The sequence below is a fragment of the Apostichopus japonicus genome, chromosome 2 (assembly GCF_037975245.1).
Source record: "Apostichopus japonicus isolate 1M-3 chromosome 2, ASM3797524v1, whole genome shotgun sequence".
NCBI lineage: Eukaryota > Metazoa > Echinodermata > Holothuroidea > Aspidochirotida > Stichopodidae > Apostichopus > Apostichopus japonicus.
The window spans coordinates 22,994,874-23,019,361 of NC_092562.1; the positions used below are offsets into that span (position 1 = coordinate 22,994,874).

The 24,488-nt window shown below is 36.2% G+C and overlaps 2 protein-coding genes across 6 annotated transcripts in view; one reads left to right on the top strand and one right to left on the bottom strand.

Moving 5' to 3' along the window:
- Nucleotides 1–547: 547 nt before the first annotated feature.
- On the top strand, nucleotides 548–3,570 carry LOC139983050 (alpha-amylase-like). Its single transcript, XM_071996390.1, has 3 exons — nucleotides 548–757; nucleotides 1,345–1,568; nucleotides 2,137–3,570. Exons 1-3 carry the CDS (start codon nucleotides 624–626, stop codon nucleotides 3,246–3,248), a joined length of 1,470 nt encoding a protein of 489 aa, XP_071852491.1. The 5' UTR covers nucleotides 548–623; the 3' UTR covers nucleotides 3,249–3,570.
- Nucleotides 3,571–5,039: 1,469 nt separating this feature from the next.
- LOC139982795 (uncharacterized) overlaps nucleotides 5,040–24,488 on the bottom strand; it is a 156,660-nt gene continuing 137,211 nt past the window's right edge. For all 5 annotated transcript variants that reach the window (XM_071995893.1, XM_071995900.1, XM_071995915.1 and 2 more), the window contains 13 exons: nucleotides 24,104–24,140; nucleotides 23,542–23,639; nucleotides 22,399–22,524; nucleotides 21,612–21,760; nucleotides 20,301–20,436; nucleotides 18,961–19,089; nucleotides 18,153–18,249; nucleotides 16,538–16,614; nucleotides 15,280–15,414; nucleotides 14,379–14,510; nucleotides 13,191–13,327; nucleotides 8,930–9,065; nucleotides 5,040–8,442 (listed from right to left, as the gene is read on the bottom strand). In XM_071995893.1, the coding sequence (XP_071851994.1) occupies nucleotides 8,371–8,442; nucleotides 8,930–9,065; nucleotides 13,191–13,327; nucleotides 14,379–14,510; nucleotides 15,280–15,414; nucleotides 16,538–16,614; nucleotides 18,153–18,249; nucleotides 18,961–19,089; nucleotides 20,301–20,436; nucleotides 21,612–21,760; nucleotides 22,399–22,524; nucleotides 23,542–23,639; nucleotides 24,104–24,140 (1,461 nt within the window). In that variant the 3' untranslated portion in view covers nucleotides 5,040–8,370. The remainder of the gene's footprint in view (nucleotides 8,443–8,929; nucleotides 9,066–13,190; nucleotides 13,328–14,378; nucleotides 14,511–15,279; nucleotides 15,415–16,537; nucleotides 16,615–18,152; nucleotides 18,250–18,960; nucleotides 19,090–20,300; nucleotides 20,437–21,611; nucleotides 21,761–22,398; nucleotides 22,525–23,541; nucleotides 23,640–24,103; nucleotides 24,141–24,488) is intronic.

Sequence of the window (24,488 nt, forward strand, 5' to 3'; positions counted from 1 at the left end):
AATTTGGTCATGAGATCATGTTTATCACAATTCCGAAGGAGAAAGACAGAAGCAGTATGGTGAGTGATACTATATTAATGTACACAACTCGAAAAATTCAAGCAAGAAGGGAAATGTCAGTTAAAGGAAATATAACGACAGAATGGATAACACAATATTACAGAGACAGAGAAGACAGAAAGACGAAGAAAAATAAAATAAAATAGAAAACAACCCCCATCCCCCACCCCCGCCTCAACAATGAAAAGGAGACAAGGGAAGAGGAAATTATATAGCAAATGTGTTCTTTATTTTCTAGCGTTTGCCATTATAAGTTTATGTGTGCATTGCACTTCATTTTCATTTCAACAAAGTTTTGGATTTGTGTGAATATATAGGTCTGTAATGGACGTGACTTTTTACATGACTTTGAAGAAATACCTGTGTTAACTCAAAGGAGAGAGAAAACGTTAAATTATCTTCTGTCGAAAGGGAGTTATCTGGATTAATTTTAAGCCTTATAAATGAGAACATCACAGCTGTTTCTTGACGTCACGCGAACGAGCTATTATAATCTTGTTGATTTCACACACTCGTCTTCACTTACTGATAGCGACCTTTGCAAGTAGACGACAGTTCAAACAATGAAGTTGTTCTTACTTCTTTTAATTGCGGCTACGGCCAGGGCCCAATATGACCTCCACATGGCCTACGGCAGGTCAACTATGGTCCATCTCTTCGAGTGGAGCTGGTCGGCTATCGCCAACGAATGTGAAAAGTAAGTACAGAGTATTAAATCCCTGATACGAGTCTCATGTTATTTTCATACACATGAGATATCAAAATAGCAAATATTCTTCGTTTTTCAAATAAAATCCTCTAATTAGTATACAGCCCATCATAACATTGACACCTACGATAAATGTTTTATCAAATGATTCATGCATTTATTTTATGTACTCGTGGCTTTGCACTTGTATTCGGCGACAGCAAAGTCGATGCTGTTGTCTGTTAGTACTGGGGGTTTTGCACTCGTACTCGGGGTTTTGTAATTGTACTCGGAGAAAGCAAATTCCATGAAGGCCTACTAGTTCTCGAGGTTTTGTACTCGTACTGGGAGCTTGAATTTTCTTATTGAACATACTTATCACTATTAAAGGAATATTGTGAGGATCTGTATGGGACGTCCAAAGGTATAGGCCTACTATTGTAACTTACTTTTTGAAAACACAAAATATTTGTTTTTTAACGTAAATACGTCGGATAAGTCAAGCCATCATAGCCATGCTACTAACATTATATCTGAAACAATTAAACCAATCACAATCACATATCGCCAAAGGTATGTCTTCTATACACTCACAGTTTCTTGGCGCCATATGGATTCGGTGGAGTGCAGGTATCACCACCACAGGAGCATTTAGCCATGTCAGGGACATGGTGGGACAGGTACCAACCAGTCAGTTACCAGATAAATTCCAGAGGTGGTGACGAAAATGCCTTCCGTGATATGGTTCGGCGGTGTAATAACGTCGGTGTCCGCATTTATGTTGATGCCGTTGTAAATCATATGGCAGCCGGTGGTACAGGTAATACTACATGCAACGTTACTGCGGTAATACTATCATATATGTATATATGTATGTAAATACAGTTTCGACAAACAGTTAGCCGTGCGATTAATATTCACTATGTAATTTAATATGCATGGTCATATGGTATATATATATATATATATATATATATACGGGTATATATATATATATATATATATATATATATATATATATATATATATATATATATATATATATATATATATATATATAGCCATCCTTTTCGAATTTATCCGTTCGCCACAGTTTACCATTTTGACCCTTACTGACTGACTTATGACTTTTCTTCCCGTTTTCATAGACGTCCATCTTCCTATGCCATTTTCATATATCAAGGCAATAATCGACCCATGTTTCTTAATGGGTTACAGTACGTTTCAAATTATGGGCCCATAATTCGTATGGAGAAAACTTGAAAATGTTGCAAATATCCAAAATATCCAGAATACTATTATAAGTTATTGTAGCGTATTAAAAGTATCACCATTCACGAAGTTGCAGCAATTGTACGTAATGTGATTATAATCTTGTTCTTTGCCAGTTGGATCGGCCGGGTCGTCATATGACGCAGGAAACTATGATTTCCCAGCAGTACCTTACTCCAGTTGGGATTTTAATGTTCCGAATAACAGGTGTCCAAATCCAAATGGGGGAATTGACAACTACGGTTACCCGGATGAAGTCCGTAATTGTAATTTAGTGGGACTCACTGATCTTTGGATGGAGAAGGAATACGTCAGAGGTAAAATTGCAGACTACATGAACAACCTGATCAGTATGGGCGTGGCTGGATTTAGAGTCGACGCAGTCAAACATATGTGGCCCGGAGATCTGGACAATATCGTAAACAGATTAAACGACTTGGACAGCAGTGTATTTGGTAGCGGCAAGAGGCCATTCATCGTCCAAGAAGTCATCGACTATGGCGGTGAACCAATCAGCTCCAGGGATTATACCTACATCGGTAGAGTGACAGAATTCAAATACAGCAAAGAACTCGGAAGCGCCGTCTTCGGTAACAACGCGCTAAAATGGCTGACCAACTTTGGTGAAGGTTGGGGTTTTATGGATCGTTACCACGCCCTCGTTTTCGTCGATAATCACGACAACCAACGCGACCATTTCGGTATTGCTACCTACAAGAACAGCAAGGAATACAAGATTGCTTCTACTTTCATGTTGGCCTATGATTACGGCGTCACCCGTCTTATGAGTAGTTTTGCTTTCTCCGATAGGGATCAAGGAGCCCCCGGCAACGATCCATACTTCGATAGCACTTACGGTGCTTGCAGCTCGAGCAGTGGATGGGTCTGTGAACACCGTTGGAGAGAGATCCGTAACATGGTTGAATTTAGAAATACCTGCGAAGGTCAAGGGGTCAACAACTGGTGGGATAATGGTAACAACCAAATCGCATTCTCACGTGGCAATCAAGGCTTCATCGCCATTAATGGAGACAGTTACGCCCTGTCCGAATGGATGTACACTGGCATGTCCTCTGGAAACTACTGTGACGTCATTTCCGGTTCTAAGAGCGGAAGTTCTTGTACTGGTAACACAATAAATGTTGATTCTAATGGCATGGCTAGCATTTATATTGACAATGCTAATAATAGTCCTATTGTTGCCATTCACGCCAATTCTAAAATATAAAGAAGAAACACTTCACATTAAATATGTTATGAAAATTATCGTAGCTATCATCAACGTTACATATTAATAAACAGTCACGTCAAATCATAAGAAAGTAAACAAAATTAAATAATTGAACTAAAATAGAGTAAACTTAGGTAAACGATCCGATGCTCAGTGTTTTGCTTTTGGCCTCGCCTCTTTCAGATAAATTGCTACCAAAACAAGGATCGCTTGAAGCTTAGAAGAAAAATATCAATAATATCAGGACAACAGTAGTTACTATATGTTTGGACAAAAGTAATCAGAAGAGAGAAATACACTCCAATCACATTTGAAAACGAACTTATGATAACAGTTTTGTTTACATATTTCTTGTCTGGGATCCAGTTTACCGTGCAACAAGTAATCGGTGTCTGATAGATGATATAAAGTCCTGACGTGAGGAGGGATAAATCACAGGGGAAATATGGGATAATTAACCAGTTATTCTTATTCTGATTTACACTGATTCCCTCAGGCTCTGCTTATGCCTCTCATTTTATCTAGGGTTCATACGGTGGAAGGGGATTGGGGGGGTGGATGGTGATGGGAGGAGGGGGTGATTGGCACAAATTTTGATCTTAAACGCATATCAGCACGGCAAAATTTAGGTTCCAGGATAAAAAATCCACACAGGAATCATATTCTCTTGCACCTATTAAACATTGTTTTGCGAATTGGGAAGTGGCCGAGTTTGGTTGTTATTTAAATGGTTTTCGAACATTTACCATTCACTAGTTTCGCAGGGAAGATAATGGGGGGGGGGGGGGGTGGTCTTCTTCTACAGTATTTTAGACGGTGACCAGATGCTGAGATAAAAATGCGACGTCAAGTGGAGGTTACGGAAGCAGTAATGGATTCGACAATTACTCAAATGTAAGAGACTGACTTCGGTCGGCTTGGGGTTTTGATAAGCCAATGAGGCTTCTTCGCGAGGATCCAAAATACATACATACATACTCTGCGTAATTCTCTTAAACACTTCACAAAATGGAAGAAGACCGGATATATCAGGCCACGATCAATCGCTTTCTGTTGACTCTATGGCCTTTGGGAAAAAGTAATCTCAAATATGTTTTAACATTCTTCTCGCACAAGTATTCCTTATTTTTCTTCAATGTTTTCCTTTCTGTTCAATTCTGGAAAACTACTCGTTTAAATAAGCAGATGAGTCATTCATTAAACTAGCGGAATATAGTTTCTTTATTACGTACGTATCATAATTTATTCTTTGCCTTTCAACACAAAGTAATATATCAGTTTACGAACAGTACAAACTATTACATATATGAGTACCATGCATGATATGTGTAATACACCACCCTGACAAATATAAACCAAATGGAAATACAAACAAACATATAAACCAAATGGAAATACAAACAAACATATAAACCAAATGGAAATACAAACAACTTATAAACCAAATGGAAATACAAACAAACATATAAACCAAATGGAAATACAAACAACTTATAAACCAAATGGAAGTACAAACAAACATATAAACCAAATGGAAATACAAACAACTTATAAACCAAATGGAAATACAAACAACTTATAAACCAAATGGAAATACAAACAAACATATAAACCAAATGGAAATACAAACAACTTATAAACCAAATGGAAATACAAACAACTTATAAACCAAATGGAAATACAAACAACTTATAAACCAAATGGAAATACAAACAAACATATAAACCAAATGGAAATACAAACAACTTATAAACCAAATGGAAATACAAACAACTTATAAACCAAATGGAAATACAAACAAACATATGTATTTATATGTGACATATGCTGTCCGCACAGGATCAAAAAGTCACGAATGAACAGTACTATCAAGTACTTATTTACAAAAGTTAACAATTTTAAAAAGCAGCAAAGGTTGATCTATCGAACTTTTTCCGCGGCAAGTTTGCCACACAATACTATCAAACAATATTCTCTTATAAACTATCAATAAAACTAATCTCAGATAACATGTATAAAATGTGTTGGAAAGAAAGGTTAGCGTCTCAAGTACTGTTAAACAAATCTAAAAGGTATACTCTTTAAAAAATAACTGAAGCAGGGTTACCTTGACAGGATAGCAAATAATGGATTTAATTCATAGAATAAAGTCTTACATTCTTAAATTCATTCTGACAATAAAGTCTTACAATGGTTGCATCAGGATTTAGGTAATGATTTGGAAGACTGTTTGTGACCTTCGAAGCTATACTAAGTATGATATACCAAATTGCCAAACCTGGTATGTATCAATATTGAAGCTAACCTGTTGTGATATTGTCTGGCTCTACCATGAATGTATCTTCACTTCATCAACTAAGAGCAACTTGACAACTTTTCACTATCCCATTAAACAACTGATCGAGTTTCTGCGCAGCTCACACAAAGAAAGAAAAAAAAAATGCTGATCCTCTTAAACACAACTGTATGAATTTATACACACTTCCTTTGCAACACTGCTTATTATCTAACACAAGTTGCTTAGTTTTCTTTCAAATTAGAATATATGAGAATTAAAAACCTCTTTTTTTATAAATTCACTAAACAACCGACTGCGTTTCCGTCAATGTCAAATACATGAAAGAGTCCCAAAATATTTGCACAAAATTCTCTCAACACAAGTGGCCGAGATTCTCGTGGAAAATGACATCAGAAAAAGTGAGAAAACGAACTAAAAAAGACAGAGGAGAAAAGCCCTCATGTCTGAAAGTGGAAAATAATCCTGAGCAAACCTATAGGCAGTAGCAAATATACATGAAGCCGATACACTTTGTCATAATAACATCCCTATATTAATTCTGTCTACATAAATATCTCAAAAGTTCTCTTTATTCACCTAAAGTCCATCAACGAACAATTGTACGCAAATGTTAGTAAGTTTGGTAGAACCATGTTAAAACTTCTTTAGTCTTGTTGTTGTTTGTATAGTTGGGTAGAAGGTAACATTGAAAGTTGAAACAACTTTAACCAGATCGTTCATATCACAGAGAGCTGATATCAACCTAAGTAAACCTAACCTCTTCTAGAACCAGGTTGGACCCTCACTTTTCCCTTTGGCCCATAATTTACCCTCAGCCCAGCATTGTCCCCCCCCCCCCCTTATCACCCAGACGTGCTTGTAGGTAGTCAACTAGTAATAGACACATTATTCATTAACCCAAACACCTTGAAAAAACAATTTACAAAGTTTTGAAATGACGACTATCCTAGTATTCCTCCACAAACCACTACGAATAATAGATCATACACCACTCCCCGATTGAACAAATGCCTGAATGGCCGTTTCCCTATTTGGACTTTCTTGTTTCGTTGTTATTTTGCTCATTCCGTGAAAAAAAGGACAAATATTGAGGGAAAAACAAAAATCTCATATTATTAAAAATCATGCTAAATAAATTATTGTTTTGAAAGGTTCGACTTTTGGCTACCATAAAAAAAAAGGTTGATTTGTTTGTGTTTTAAGTACAATTCATAATTTAAGTACACTTTCTTACTTCTTTATTATTTTGATGATTCCTTAAATAGAGAACAAATATTGATCGCAAAAGAACAGTCCTTGTATTATGAAAATCATCTTGAGTAAATAATTGTTATGGAAGGTTTGACTTGAAAAAAAGAAAAAAGAAAGAAGATATGTATGGAAGACAAATTAAACCATAGAATAGAAACTTTAATAACACATTGGTGGTAGAAGACAATAGAAAAATAAAACAATTGGAAAGAAAGCTATTTGGTCTATATAGATGCTGTATCTGCTAGTAACTGTTATTTAATATAATTCATGCACCATATCATTTTGGCAAGATGTACAAGCTACGATGTATTGCAAGTTGTGTATGTCCAGATATGACATATCTTTTTCATATCTCTTGGCAAAGCATAATTGAAACAAGAGAAAATAGAGAGAAAATAGAGAAAAAGCAAATTGAAACATAAGAGAAAATAGAGAAAGAGAGAAAGAAGCAAAATTAATCTAAGGAAAATTCAAATTTTGGTGCTTTTTGTGAATGTCTGAAATATCTCGCCAGGGAAAAACTATTATAAAAATAAATTCTAACATTTTTATAGGCTTGCACATGGCAAGAATTCCTGTAAATGATATTTGTAAAAAGATAGAATAGATTCAGCTTAACTGACATAATTCATTCTGCTCTATCCAGCATAGATTCAGATTAAGTGACATGATTTCTTCCACTCTATCTAGTGTAGATTTAGCTCCACTATTGTAACTTTTCTTCTGTATTCAGCATAAAATCAGCTCCATTGTTGTAATTTCTTAATCTATCAAGCATAGAGTCAGCTCCATTGTTGAAATTTCTTACTCTATCCAGCATAGAGTCAGTTCCACTGTTGAATTTCTTACTCTATCAAGCATAGAGTCAGCTCCATTGTTGTAATTTCTTCTACTCTATCCAGCATAAAGTCAGCTCGATTGTTGAAAATTCTTCCACTCTATCCAGCATAGTCAGCTCCATTGTTGAAATTTCTTACTCTATCCAGCATAGAGACAGCTCCAACTCTATTGTTGTAATTTCTTCCACTCTATCCAGTATAGAGTCAGCTCGATTGTTGAAAATTCTTCCACTCCATCCAGCATAGTCAGCTCCATTGTTGAAATTTCTTACTCTACCCAGGATAGAGTCAGCTCCAGCTCCATCCTTGAAATTTCTTCCACTCTACGCAGCATAGAGTCAGCTCCATTGCTGTATTTTTTTCTGCTCTACCCAACATAGAATCAGCTGAAACAACTTAATTTCTACTCTATCCAAAATAGAATCAGGTTGGCTGCTGTAATTTATTTGACAATATTCAGCACAAATCCAACTCAAGTGACATAATTTCTTCAATTATATCCAGCATAGCACAAGGTCAAGTAACATAACTTCCTCTGCCTCCTCCAATTCATGAAATTAAAAATAGTGAAAACTGAAAACTTGAGATAACTTTCTCCATTCTACCTAATCTAGAGTTGGGACAGCTGATCTGATGGCTTAATCCGATCATCTCGGCCAAAGACGTTTCCATATTATCCCTTCTGATGTAGCATAAGTTGCCCTCGAGGGTCACAATGGGAACTTGGTTAGATATTCCCATATTCTGGGGCATTCTCCAAGAATGCCTGTAGTATTTGGTAGCATGCCAGATAATGTTCCTGTAATGAAAGTAAAATCACAAGCTTTTGATGCCATAATTTCTACCAATACGAGAACCACTTGCACAACTGTGAATACAAATAAATGATTACTTGTGTTCTGATTTATTTGAAAACAAAAAGTGAAACCACTAGTGTGAGGTGAGGGAGGCTAAGGGGATATAGCTCTATTTCTCTGCAATGCCACTAATTATATCTCAAGTTTTTTCTCTCTTAAATGGTGTAGCCTAAATATTTTGGAAACTTTGCCATTTTTTCAGCTCCTATAGTCAGCTTATTAGTAGACAGAAGGACGGAGGTAATAGGGGGGAAAGGACTGGTTTTCCTGAGATCACACATGTTGTCCTTTTACAATTTGACACACCCAGCCTTTGTTGTACATTTTACGCCCTCCCTGACAAGAGACCATGCAAGTACCCTGGTAATCACAATTATTTCCGAGTCTTGTTAGAGCCCCCCCCCCCCCCATTTTGACTTAAAATCTTACCTGTTCAGCCATGATGAGAGAATTACTGCTGCGAAGTTGACGAGCCGTTTGAAATATATCGACTTTGCCATCTCTTCTCACTCTTTCGATCTCTGAAAGAACTGTAACCACAGCTCCACTCCTTCCCACGCCATCACTGAGGTTGAAAAAAAATATGTGCAAACACTTTGTCAAGTTTCTTGGGGAAAATAAAACACTTTATTGACAAACTTGTCTTCAGGGAGCTTGAAAATGTGTTAAAAACTTGTGGAAAAAAACCCCCGTCTGGACGAAGATGAAAAGTAGTGACCACTATTGGTTGCTTGTAACTTTGTTCAACGTACGCTCAAACTGGTAACATTTAATGACGTATTCAACAGAACATTCCTCATTCCCTCTCCCACTTAAAGTCATTGAAGACTCGCCCCAAACCATGTGTGGCCATCTGAAAAAGTTAACTTTCTGTTGCTTGCAAGTGACGTTTTGTTCGTGTCGCTACAAAATGCAGACAGTAATGAAACGTGATACCTTGTTATCTTTAGCTGGACCTGAGATGTCCATCGCTGTATCGTTTGTACACTGTGCTGTGGGTATTGACCGCAGCTGTATGTACTGACTGTACACTAGTGTCTAATTACCGACGGTAGCAAGCTGTGTGTGTATTTTCTGGGATCGATTGTGGTGTCTAACACTTCTGTTACACCTCATTCGAAACTAGGTCAGATTAACGGCATTAGATGTTTCTTTTTGCGTGAGTCTTCACACCCTTTAAACCCCAGTTTTGTCCATGTCTAGCCATAATATTGTGTGTTGGACCTTTCAGAAACTTTTGGCACATGTGGAAGTTTGATGCAATTTTGCAGCTTTATCAATATCAATATACATTAAACCGTACGTTGTTTCAGAGCAACTTTGGTTATGAAAATCTGCAGAGAGGTAGTGGTAATGACAGAGACTTTGGTCGCATATTAAGTGTAGTGCATCCCACAGGGAGCCGTGTGTTGGTTGCACATCTGTCCTTTTCGGCGTTCGTTGCTGTACCCATTTGTCACATTATCATTACAACGAACACGAAACAAATATTACGCTCTTTAGAAATGTAGAGTTTTATTGCTGAAGATGTCGCTTTTTAAGAAGTAATTGAGGTAATTATATGTATATTATATTTAAGCTTTTGCTCATGTTAGTATAGGGAAGTATAAGTGAGTTTGTGACTCACAAATTGTATTTTAGTTTGTACAACGTGGACCTTTTCTCAGCGTGGGTTAGCCTATCGTGATATTGTGTATTAGGCCTAGGTTTATTGTTTCGAGAATGCATCACGATGGTATTCAAGTTCATTTTGAGTATTTTCAAGGGCTTAGTAAGTTCTGTACTCTTAAAAATATGTTGTTATAAGTTCACATGCCTTGTTATTGTTGTATTCGAGGGAATCGTGTTATTCGTGTGTTTCATTGTATAGGCTAAGCGTGCCTTACGGTGAATTACTAAGTGTGTATAAAGTATTTTCGTACTATATTCCGATAGAGCGCCCTCTCATAACAAACAAGATGGCTGCGCCCATGTTATCGTTGAATATATGTGTACGTAATAGGCAAGCCACCCAAGTGAGCTTGAGTAACATTATCTAATTATTCATTAAGGTATTTTCTTTCTATTTTCACCACTTCATGTGTTATCCAGCACTGATTAAGATTAAATTCACCTCTGTTGATATTGGTTTTGGACAAAATGTCTCTCGCTGCTGTGGTAACCACAATTAGTTGTTAAACGATGTATTCTGTAATAAGTTACACGTTCTGTGTACTGGGAACTGGTTGAGATGTAATTGACTAGATAAGTTGTGTTACTGTTTTATAAGTGTAATGCTCTGCCCATAAATGGACAGAGAGATTGTAAGGCAGATGTGCCGAGATTTAAATGTCGCAATCTCATCATTATTACTATTATGTGTTAAGTCTAGTGGTGCTCCCAGTTCTACCCTTGTCATTGTAGCTATTCAGACAGTGTGGAAACCAGCCTAATTGGGTCACAGAGAGTAGAGTTAGTCTGGTACACAATTTTAAGTGACTTTATTTTTATGTTTTGTTTCTCTTTTTATTATCTTTCAGGAAAGTTACCTGAAGGTGCTGCACCGTCCTTTTTTGTTACGTAATCATATAATATAATCTCGACCATGCTATGTGAGAGAAGAAGTAATAAACCCCTCAGCCACCAGAACAAGCGGTGGTAGAAATCAGCACTCTCTCCTGCCTATTTATTCCCGCGTATCCTCACATAAGCAAGCACTTTCTTTTGACATTGTAAGAGACATGTATGTACTTCCCTGACAAACCAACGTCATATCCCAAGTTAAACTGTCCAACTAGTCTGGCAAATTTAAGTATCTTTCACAATCTGCAAACAACAATAAGGTCTCTTTCACACACACACACAGTTGTTTACACTGCATATTGCCATGAAATAAACAAATGACATATCGTAGAAGTACAATTTACTACAAACTGAATCTGTGGGAATCTTGCAATTACTCCACAAGTCATCTGTGTCATGGCCAAGGTCGGTTCTGAATCATGCCATCTGTCGCCAGTTATGATGGCTTTCTTATCAACTAGCGAGATCTTGTAACGTTATCAATATTTCAGCAACCCAGGTTATATGAGCTTTAAGCATCAGGTGTTTGGAAATAACTGAAGCTGATTAGAATAGGCCTATACCTGGCTAGCACATATAGGTTACTCTAAAAATATGAGGGATTACATTCCGATCAGACACAGAATTGATGGAGTATATCAAAGTTAAATAGCATCAAGAAATTACTGTATAGGGTAGTACACACTGTAAAGGTTACTCTTAACACATATACTATGACATTAGAATATAGAGTTGATGGAGTATATCAAAGTTAAATAGCATCAAGAAATTACTGTATAGGGTAGTATATACTATAAAGGTTACTCTAAACACATAGACTATGACATCCCATTAGAATATATAGTTGGTGGAGTATATCAAAGTTAAATAGCATCAAGAAATTACTGTATAGGGTAGTATATACTATAAAGGTTACTCTAAACACATAGACTATGACATCCCATTAGAATATAGAGTTGTTGGAGTATATCAAAGTTAAATAGCATCAAGAAATTACTGTATAGGGTAGTACACACTGTAAAGGTTACTCTTAACACATATACTATGACATTAGAATATAGAGTTGATGGAGTATATCAAAGTTAAATAGCATCAAGAAATTACTGTATAGGGTAGTACACACTGTAAAGGTTACTCTTAACACATATACTATGACATCCCATTAGAATATATAGTTGGTGGAGTATATCAAAGTTAAATAGCATCAAGAAATTACTGTATAGGGTAGTATATACTATAAAGGTTACTCTAAACACATAGACTATGACATCCCATTAGAATATAGAGTTGTTGGAGTATATCAAAGTTAAATAGCATCAAGAAATTACTGTATAGGGTAGTACACACTGTAAAGGTTACTCTTAACACATATACTATGACATTAGAATATAGAGTTGATGGAGTATATCAAAGTTAAATAGCATCAAGAAATTACTGTATAGGGTAGTATATACTATAAAGGTTACTCTAAACACATAGACTATGACATCCCATTAGAATATATAGTTGGTGGAGTATATCAAAGTTAAATAGCATCAAGAAATTACTGTATAGGGTAGTACACACTGTAAAGGTTACTCTAAACACATAGACTATGACATCCCATTAGAATATAGAGTTGTTGGAGTATATCATAGTTAAATAGCATCTAGAAATTACTCCATATAGGGTAGTACATACTGTGTGTAGTATATCAAAGTTCCCTTATAACAAGTTACTCTATGATACAGCTTTAGAAAACTACTTTTACACAGCTTTAGAAAACATCAGAAATTACAAACAGCTGTGAGCTATCTGGCTATTAAGAATCAACAGCAAATCAATGTAAATACCAAAATTCCAACAGAAAATGAGGAACTAATAATAATAATAGTAATTATAATTTATTCTTATATAGCGCTCTACATCAAAAGTGATCTCAAAGCACTTAACAAAATCACATAAAATATTACAACTTAAAATTATTATAGCTTAAAAATATTACAGCCTAATAATATTGCATCATAAAAATTACAAAATTAAACAAAAATCCTAACAATAATTATTAAAGCAAGAAAATTCAGAAATTAAAGACAAAAGCAATAAAACATGACAGCATAATGTGTCTGTTATTGTTGATGATACTTACATGCAATGAATGATGGCTGGTTCAGTCTCATACTTATCAAGAGTTAACTTGGTAACTTCTAACAGCTCAACCACCCCTGTGACAACACCATGATCGGGCCATGACAACAGTTGGAACTGATCTACTGAACAAGTTTTCTAAGTGAGAGACAACAAAACAAAGAAAGAACACACATTATGTGGATTAAGCAAATATTTGTTCCCCTATACATGACCAGGGGTATACAGAGCTGTATAAATAAATAGTTACTATATATGCCATCTGCTATATGGAAAAGAACTAGACCTTAATTCCGTCTGTTGCTAAGTCGACCTAGCAACATGCAGTCACAAAAAAACCTGCATTTCAGGTACATCAACAACCATGCTGGGTGTTCAGAGTAATCTTTCTTCAGGTGCACACATTCAAAAGCCTGCATTGCCTGCATGCAAGTTGCTATGAATAGCCAAAACTATTTGCTTCAAATCTACAAACATCTCTACAACTATTTGAAGTCAATTGGGCATTCAATGTGAAATGATGCCATCAGGTGTAGCAACAAATCCTACCTTACCATGATGTATGTTAAATACTGGGAGTGAAACTATCTATTAATATCTTTAAAAGATTGCAGGAGAGCTACGCATTCAGAGAAAAATGTCATCAAGTAGAGACACAAACCTGCGTTACCTGCATATTTGTTGGGTATTTCAAGGGAAATGATTTCTTTAGGTATAGTAAGGGAAATGTGCATATAGGTTACCCTAACCTGTGTGCAAGTGCTTTCTCAGGTACAACCACAAAACCTGCATATGAGTTGAATACCGTTCAAAGTGAGATTATGTCTTCATGCAGGTTCCCTAGGAAATGTTCACAGAAGCTGGCTGTTCAGGTTGAAATTACTCCACGTGCAACCACAAAAAGCTGCATGTTTGTTGTGTATTTTGAGTGAATTAATTTCCTGCAGTTATATACAACAAAATCTACATGTCAATTTGATATTTTAGGTAAAACTCCTCATGGGGTACCCACAAATACTGCAATGGTTTGGGTATTTCAGGTGAAACTCTCCTCAGCAGGTACCCACGAAAACCTGCATGGTTTGGGTATTTCAGGTGAAACTCTCCTCAGGGGATACCCACAAAAACCTGCATGTAAGTTGGGTGTTTCAGGTGCAACTCTCCTAAGAGGTATGAAATATTTACAAACCTGCCTTCCAGCCACAGATATCTCAAACTGTCTATGAACATATGCGATCTTGTTTTCCTCAGCAATTACTGTCACGGTCACACTGCCATAAGACTGGGAACCTCCTCGTCTTGGCCAGTAGCAGGGGCAAGTCTGATGCAGAAACAAAATTAAGGTGGAAGATAAGTTAACAATAAAAGTGGAACCCCCCGCCCACCCCACACATTAGAATGTGTTATACTGTTTTTGGATATCAGACTACCGAGGGGGTACAAAGCCCCTGAAGAAGTTGTCCCCTGTAGAGAACCACCTCAGGCCTTGGAGACAATTATGTCACTGGGGCCTCTTTCTGTTCGTATTCTTTATTTTACCTTACGTGTATTGAAGGATATGAGCATACTCTAGTCGTGTAACCATGATTCTAGATGTTAAATTTAATAATTATTCTGTTGGAATTCTACACTTTTTAAAGAAAGTTAGGGTGGCAAAATTCTATTCCTTCTGTTTAAGGTTCAAGTTGCAGAAAGATTATTTCCATTTTAAGGATAAACATGAGTGAAGCGTGAGACAAATACTGGCTTCCATGATATAATCTATTATGACTTTAGTTCATCATAGTGATTTTTCTTCATTATTGTGTATTGCATTATTTGAAATGTTAATATGTTGTATCGATGACGTCCGTTATGTGAAATAGTGTATTTTAAGTTGAGAGGGAAATAAAAATAAATATATTCTTTATCCGATATTTTCCCATGTCCTCTTCCAGTTGTGGTCAGTTAGCATGTATACCTGTGTTACTGATTGTATAGTCAATGTAACTGCAATGTTTTACAGTCCTAAGGTTTCACAATGATAATTATGAGCAAATGTTGCCAAAAGAATAAAAGGAAATATTAAAGACAGGCTTTTGTCTCCTTACCGCATCTTTGCGGTCCAGTTTATTCAGCATAACGATGAGGGGAACTCGCCAATCGCAGACCAGTCGCCAAAAAGCCTCGATGGTATTTGGTAGTGGTGACTGGGCAATGATAATCGCGTCCTTCTTTGCACACGTCTGTGATATAACGACAACGAAAACAAATGTTGGAACAGAGTCAACAAATCTGTCCCTGAAGTTAAACACATGAACTAAAGAATAACATCTATCCAGTGGTAGTTGGCCAGAGTACTTTCAATTTTAGTAAAGATAACAAAACTATACATAAAAGTTAAGTAGGCCAAGACAAATAATACTAACAGATTATAGACCTAAGCCCAACCTATAAATGTTGAACTGTAGAAACATGGCTGTGTTTAAAAACAAATCTAATTTTTTTTTTATTTGTATAAACTATATGCTGGAAACATACTACCTATATATGATAAAACAATGCCAAAGATATGGTTGTGATATGTGCCTTCAAAGGGATTTAAACAGAGCCTTCTACCACTACTAGCTTTCATCACTCACAACATACTGGGTGTTATAACTTGCTTAGCTTCGGTCTCTGCCATTACCATAAACTAACTTGCAAACGGGAAAAAAAAACACTTGAGGTCGATACAAACGTGCCTTTCACTCAAATTGATATTTTCCGTCATAGAAACAGTTTAATACTTTCACTGTGCTGAAAGGTTACATCCTGTCCAAAACTGTTCCATAACTTATGATAAGATACATACATTGTAAAAACACACGTTTTCCTTCGGAATGGTAAATTCAGAAGGAAGAGAGAGTGAGCGGTGACCTGTGGGAGAGGTCACCGGGGGGGGGGGCAGTACTAAAATTATACCAGTGGCGTCTAGGTAGACTAGGAAATGTGCGTTAGTGTTGTAGGAGACAGGTAAGAGAGGAGTGAAGTACATAGATACATACAGAGTCAGAGTATACTAAAACCACTTAAGCATCTTTGGAAATTAAGGAGATAATCCACATCCTCTAATGAAGACACACATTAAAAGTCAACCCTGTGGGTAATTTAACACTCTTCAGTTTTTTGGGTAGAGCATGGAATTTTTCCTGGTGATAGAAATATTTACTTGTATATTTACAAAAATAGCTTGCAAGTTCTGACAAGTTTCATATTGAAGGTGCTAATGTCACTGATAGGCAACAGCTGTAATTTACTACGAGCAGCCAAAAAGCAAGTTTGAAACATTCATGTAAATATTGTTTAATGCCAATCTTATCAACTCACATTCACAAAAGTGGCATTTATGTAGTCATTTTCACCAAAATTTCTGTCACTCGAGACGAACGGCCGATTTTGATCAGCTAGAGAGAGAAAAAAACAAAACAAAATTCAGAATGAGCAAAATGAAAAGAAGAAAATTAAAGCAGGTATTATTGCATGTGTTGTATTAAACGGTGAGTCAAAGTCAACTTGCTCACAAAGCATTTTTGGAATATTTTTGGCAGATTTTTGCCAAACTCTTTGCAAAAACTATAAAAAACAGATATTTTGTTACTTAATGTTGGAAATATCATATTCAGGGGAGTGAGAGAGGATTCAATCCGGGAGTGGTACAAAATAAAGTGGGCGGCAAGACAGTCATTCATCATTTAGATTTGAGGGCAGCAAACCACAAAATTATCTCATAACATTTCAAACAAGGTGGATCCTCTGTGCAACCCTGCACAAAAAATGTCAGTATTTGAATGTTTTCAACATAAGGGCAAACTTTAACAAATATTTTACTCTCAATTTTGTTACAAAGAGGCACTCTTCAAATGAAAACAAAAAACAAACAAACAAATTTTAGTTAATTTTAGATAATTTTTATCATCAAAAGTGGGATGGAATTTGGCCCCATCCTGGCTCTGCTGTGCATGGTCATGTAACCACCTCAAGTATAGAAAACAGTGCCAAATGTTGTGGATGTTCTAAATCTATTGGAATACAGAACTACATTCAAGCCTAAGAATCTAACTTGTAGGAAGTCAAACTACCTGCAGAGTACTTTTATTGTTTACTCACCTCTGTATGTAAAACCTGACCTCTGCGACTACTTCGATAACTTAAAACTCACAAATGTTCAACTGTTTCAAGAGCGCATATCCTAAAGTTTATTATTATAATAATAACAATAGTAATAAAGATTTTTTATATGACACATGTACACTCTGCAGAGTGGTCAAGGCACCAAGAAAGAACAACCCATTAGATACAGGTACAGTACAAAGAAAATCATAGAAATTTAATAAAAGTGTCATCAAAAGCAAGGTAGCAATTAAATTCTTTTTCATTTTCACTTCTTCTTCTTCTTCTTCTTCAAAGTACTGATATGTGGGGCAAGTCTTGATTTCAAGAGGTGATTTATTCCACATACGTGGAGCTGCAAGAAGGAAACATCTTTTCCTCCCATGCCTGATTTGGTTTTGCATATTTTAGGCGAGACGAATCACAGGACCCAAGGTTATGAGTGGGGTTATACTTGACAGGGAAATCAGTAAAATGTTAAAGTATAGGTACATGATTATTTAGGGATTTAAATATAAGCAGCATGAGTTTATACATGATTCTGGAGGTAACAGTAAGCCAGTGCAGATCCTTTAGTCCTGGGGTGAAGTGACATAATTTTCTGGATAGAGATGAATTGCGGGCTGCCATGTTCTGTAAGTTTTAAAGTGAAGTGGAGTGTTGATGGAGGACCATTTTATTTTAGAACACATTTGAAGATTCTCAAGTGAAGTTGTTCCAGTGTAGTAGTACTCTCTCATGAAAATTTCTTTTGAAGTGGAATATGTGGTTTATCTAAATCTCATGGAAACAGCAACTTACACAGTTTGTGAAGTATTTGTTCTTAACTTACGTGGGCAGATATCTGGAAACCTGTTCTTGGAGGCATTCTCTGGCGCTTGACCGACTGAGCACACCAAGTTGATGTTTGCACAAAGTTTGTTCAGTAACTGGGAAAAGGAAAAGAGTAAGTGATTCTATCTTTAGAAATTTAAATGGTGGTGAAGTAAGCAGAATAAGCAATAGGGACTTGTGAATATGCAACCCACGAAAGAATCAATAGGGACTTGTGAATATGTTACACATGACAGAATCAATAGGGATTGGTAGATATTTAACACATGACAGAATCAATTGGGACTAGTTATTATGTAACACATGACAGAATCAATTGGGACTAAATATGTAACACATGACAGAATCAATAGGGACTAGTGAATAGGTAACACATGACAGAATCAATAGGGACTAGTGAATATGTAACACATGACAGAATCAATAGGGACTTGTGAATATGTCACACATGAAAGAAAATTTCATGATTCACTAACACAGTCAGAGATTCAGTTAAGGGTACATCTGAAGGCTAATGGAAAACGGTGTAGGGCAAACAAATACTAATTTTCCCTAACAGCTTTTGAGAGAGACAAACAAACAAGATTCAATTATGTAAGAGCTTTCTCTTTCTTTCTTCATAATTATGCATGACATAACACCTGATGATTTCACTTAAACCAGATTATTACAGCAGTATATACGTGTTTAACGTGAACCTTGGGTGACGTTGCAAACCATTTTACCCCCAAAATAAAATCTCTGATTTCGAAGAAGACTCTGTAAACATTGTACATAAGGAAAAGAAACACTAATTTCTTTCTTACCTGGAATTCTTCTATCAGAACATCTCTCTTAGATGTCAGATCAAAGTTTTGTAATAGGCCTGATGGCATCTCTGTGTGATTAGTCAGATAAACCTCAACCAATGCCTCACACAAGAATTGGTACTGAACCTAAAAAATGAAAACAGTTAAACAAGAGTTACTGTAAGAGTGTCCAAAGTGCACATTAAAGTGCACAGGAATGCACCTTCTAGCATATTTATGGGTGATAATGATAAATATTGCAGATTTAAAGAAACTAACACTTTAGAGCTGGGGTGGGCAACCTTTTTAAATGAATGGGCCAGTTATAAGGAGTGAAAAATTGACTGGGCCGCACCTTACCAATGACCTGCTGTTGATTTCAAACCTTTGATTCCGAGGACTTTCAAGCAATAACTGTGTGTACTTAATCTGTATTCACAAAAACATAATGTCAATACAGTACAGGTGATAACTAATGGGAATAATAGGCCTACCTGACAGCAACATTAGTGCTGATAAATTCTAAGCAGCTATAGCTCCTGTTTTTGTGATTATGTAAAATAGATTTTTTTTTCTTTCTTAAGACATCTCACAGGCCGCAAAAAAAACATTGACCGGCTGCATGTGGCCCGCAGGTCGTAGGTTGCCCACTCCAGCTTTAGAGGCTAAAAATAGTTGGGTATGCTATTCCACTGTGTGACATCTAGCAAAATGAATATGTCCAAGTCTGGACACAAATACAGTAGTATATGACAAGATTTTATGATTCGATCATGTTACTACTTTTATTCCTGAACATCTCTTGATTCACGTCCATATGGTTGCGAATTTACGCGTTGCCAATCGTAAAAATAATAATAATGGTGGACAATAATTGATTTGAATTGTCAGTTACTTGTGACTATAGATCAATACATATAGCACAACATTTACCCACTTAAAATACCCCGTTTATATTGACCCACTGAAATTACCCAGTTTGTATTTACGCACATAAATTATCCAGTTCATATTAACCCACTTAAATTACCCGGTTCATAATTACCCACTTAAATCACCCATTTTTTTATTTACCCACTTAAAATCACCCAGTTTATATTTACTAAATTAAATTACCCTGCAGTTTATATTTACCCACTCAAATGATCCAGTTCATATTAACCCACTTAAAATACCCGGTTTATATTTACCCACTTAAATTACCCAGTTTATATTTACCCACTTAAATCACCCAGTTTATATTTACCCACCCAAATGACCCAGTTTATATTTACCCACTTAAATTACCCAGTTTATATTTACCCACTTAAATTACCCAGTTTATATTTACCCACTTATTTCTAACCTCTGAGACTTACCGGAGTCTGAACCATGTTGACTCTGTTCTTTCTCATCTTCTCCACAAACTCGTAAACGTTGATGTATTTTTCAGATTTCAGATTGTCCATTAGACAGTAGAGTGCTATGAAAGTACCAGTTCTGCCGACTCCTGCACTGTAGTGACAAGGCGTGAAGAACAAAACATAGAATATGTTCAATTAACTCAACTTAAACCATTATGTCACCCCAAGATACAGATTGCTAAAATTGCAAAAAGTTATGGAAGTAATTTGGTGTGTGGGTGTTAAGGGGGGGGGGGGGGTTTCAGCTGATCCAGATAGTTGTAAATCAGGACAAAGGAATGTGTCAGAGTGTTAAAGGGTCACTTCTCATAACTGTGGTTCTAACAGGAATACATCCTGGACTATTAGAAGTGAATTTAACATTCTATACATTATATCAGAATTAATTTTGTGCCTAAAAATTGTTCTTTAAAAAGTGCCATTGGTTTTATATGATGCGTAACGGCTACATACATTCATACACACACACACAAATATGCACACACACACGCATATAACATGCATTAAGATAGATAGATGACTTATTCAGCCACATGCATAAAACCACAATGGAAATTGTTCAACACAAGAGCTCTAAAACAGACATGAAATTGAAACGCATAACGAGGAAACACATATAAAAAGTGATATTGCATGAGTAATAAATACCGGTAGGCTATCGACAATGGTATAAAAACATTGCGATAAAAGTGACGATGTAAAAAAGTACAAATGATGAGAAATATGTACGGCAAGAACCATAAAATGTATACTTGTACGATAAACAGAGCGCTAATTCAAATAAAACAAAATTCAGAACAAATAAGACAAAAGATACAGGGAGTGAAGAATAAGTTAGCGACTATGATGCACATTGAAAATCTTCACTGCAGATGGATAAAAACTGTTGGTAAAACGCTTCGAACCTCTAAAAGCTAGTAATCTATTTCCTGAGGGAAGGACATTGAAATGCACAAATGCTGGGTGGGAATGATCTTTCATAATACAATCTACACCCTTCAGTGCTCGCTCCTGATATAGTAAATGGAGGGATGGTAGACTAGTGCCAATTATACGCTCAGCACTCCTGATAACTGACTGTAGTTTCCCTAGATCCCTCTGACTCACACGACTAAACCAGACTAAAATGTTTGTTGTTAAAATACTCTCTATAATCGCACGATAGAAATTCACTAAAATAAGATCACTAACACCATAAGATTTAAGAGTCCGTAAAAAAAATAGTTTCTGACGTCCCTTCTTCAATATTTCATAATACATACATACCTACAGTGAACCAGAATAGGAGTTTTCTTGCCCTTGTTTTGCACCTTCACTTTTCGAACCAGTGAGATCAGAGCGGTTGGTTCAGATGGTACCCCCATGTCAGGCCATGTAGTGAAATGATACTGAGTGATGGTCCTTTGTTCTTCATCCTTCATCAAAAATTAATTACAAGTTTGAGGAATATAAGTTTTGTGTGAGAAATTTGGTAAAAATGAAAAAAAAAACAAGTTTATTGCTCTGCTCTCTTTGTTTTAGCTCTTACAACCTTTATTCTATTTTCTTCAATGACTTTACCCAAACTGAACATGCTCATTAATAACAAAAATCAATAAAGATCTATTAATTTATATAAAGAACAAAATACCAAATGTGAATTAAAACTTAATAATAAAAGGATTTGGAAAATATTTGCCACAAAATAGAAAGGAAGAAAAGGCAAATAGAAGATATGAATAGAAAGCAACAAATAAAAAATAAACTAACAAAAGAAATATAAAAGCAAAATTAAAAATAAATTGAGACTTGGATGTTCCTGTATCTTACTTAAACATTACTTACTTAAAAATTACTTCAACATTACCAGAGAAATTATCATGATTTCACAGCAACTTTGACATATAGGGTCTATGCCTCGAACACTAACACATTTATTCACTCGACCATTCAGTATTAAGATAAAACGACGAGTAAGGGTTCACACTATCAGTCTTGTCTCTCGCTCCTTTCACGCTGTAGTGGCAATAATATCAACGAAGGGCAACTAATGTTTGCAGAAGAATAGACCCACCTGCACCATGGTCATTTCTCTAATGAGATAGTTTGCGTAAGTCTGAGTACCAGTCCAGGTTACCGTGATCAGACCCCAAGTTTTGTTCATCCCTTGTTCTTGCGGCCAATATTGAGCACAGCGATCCTGTAATCCAAGAAGGGATTTTAGAAGTATGACGAAGATCTTGGTGAAAATATCCCATGAATGAGTGATGAATTAGATCCTATCTAAAAGCAAGGTATATTCTGTTTCTGATCTTCTGCGTTGAGGAAGGTTATATATGTAAAGACGGCATACAATGAACAAGTTTATGATGAGACTTCTTTCTAATAGTATATTAAAAATAACATTAATACCAGAAAGATATGGAGGTGGGGGGGAAGAGAGCTACTAGAAGAGGAGTGACAGGTGGGGCCCTCCCCACCACTTTCTGTCTTTGTCCTTCTCTAGTTTATTCCCTACCCTCTTCCCTTAATCCTCTCTTTGTCCCTCTCCTACCTCTCCTCTTCCCCTGTTGGTTTCTTTCTTCTTCTCTCCGTCCCTTGTCTACTAATCTTACGTCTATATCTCTTTGTTTTCACCATGCTTAGTATTCTGTGCATGTATTTGTCCCTTAGACCAAAATGGACCCCCCACCGAAAGAACCCTTTTTGGGGGGTCCGTTCAGGATTTGGGCTTTTAACCCAAGATATACTTATTCCTTATGAAATTATGGTCTAGTAGGAAAACCACATTTTATACTGTTTGTGTGTAAATGTAACCTCTGGTATTTTTTCCTTTAAAAAAGGACCCACCCCCCATAAAGAACCCCTTTTCGTGGGGTGTGTTCAGGCTTTAGGCCTTTTACCCAAGATGTTATTATTCCTTATGAAATTCTGGTCTAGTAAAACTACATAATATAAATCCTCCTTCCAGGTGATACCTAGCTCATCCATAGCCTGGTCTACCTTCTGTTACTTGTCATTTAGCCTCTGAAGAAGATCCGACTAGGATCTCAGGTCAAGTTACTTTTACTTGTCATTTAGCCTCTGAAGAAGATCCTGCTAGGATCTCAGGTCAAGTTACTTTTACTTGTCATTTAGCCTCTGAAGAAGATCCTGCTAGGATCGAAACGTCAACTTACTTTTACACATTTTACAGTTAAGTTTTACTTTCTCTCACCTTTCCATTTTCAATCAAGTTGGTCACCATGACAACAATGGAAATATCTTCCTTCCAAAGCATTCTCCAAAAATCATTGGTGGATGCCCTATTAGGACCTGCAATGAGAGGAGGAAATGTTAATAACAAGATTGTGACAATCATTCTAATTGTATTTTATGACAAAATTGTCGACTCTGCGGGCAATGCTATATTTGAACAGTCTAATGCATACCTCTCAAAATTATCACATTTTATCACCATTTCAACTGTTCTCAACAACATAACATGTAGAGGGAGAGGCAGGGGTTGTATGAGGGGGGGGGAGGTAAGAGCTAGAGAATTTTACTTTAACAATAGCTGGGCAATTTCATGACTCTAAAACCCGGAAAACAGTCATCTATAAAAAATAAAAACAAAATTCATGAAAGAAATGGGAATAAAATCTGCTCAGTCAAACTATAATTTAAGATAGCATAAACCATTAATATATGGCGGTTACTCGGTACATACACATATAATATATTTATTCACACAGAGCACTGCTGCAGATCTTTCTTAATTTGACTGAAAGAATTGATACCTTGTGAGGCAATAAAAGCGATTTGGTCTTTCTGATCCTGGAAAAGAGGAAAGAAAAGCAACTTCAGATAAAATGTGATGACTTTGCTCTATCTTGTTTTGATGTTAAAAAAGGAGTGATTGAGTATGATGAATAAACTTGGTATGTTGGACTTGGTGTAAAGTATAACCGTAGTTGGGTGCTTGGTGTGATATTAGTTTGTGACTACTGCATATTGGTGCTCGGTGTAGAAACTGGTGTGAGATTTGTGCTGGTTACACAATTAGGTAAGTGTAAGATTGATGGAATTGATTATGTGCTACTGTTGTTGGATGCTTGATGCAACATTTAATGTAAGACCTGTGCTAGTTACATTATTATTTGGTGTAAGCCTGGTTTAAGACTA

What these genes read in the sequence shown, in the direction of transcription:
- LOC139983050 (XM_071996390.1), top strand. Translation starts at nt 624, where the DNA reads ATGAAGTTGTTCTTACTTCTTTTAATTGCGGCTACGGCCAGGGCCCAA. An exon ending in ATCGCCAACGAATGTGAAAA is followed by an intron (nt 758 to 1,344) that starts GTAAGTACAGAG and finishes ATACACTCACAG; the next exon opens with TTTCTTGGCGCCATATGGAT. An exon ending in TATGGCAGCCGGTGGTACAG is followed by an intron (nt 1,569 to 2,136) that starts GTAATACTACAT and finishes GTTCTTTGCCAG; the next exon opens with TTGGATCGGCCGGGTCGTCA.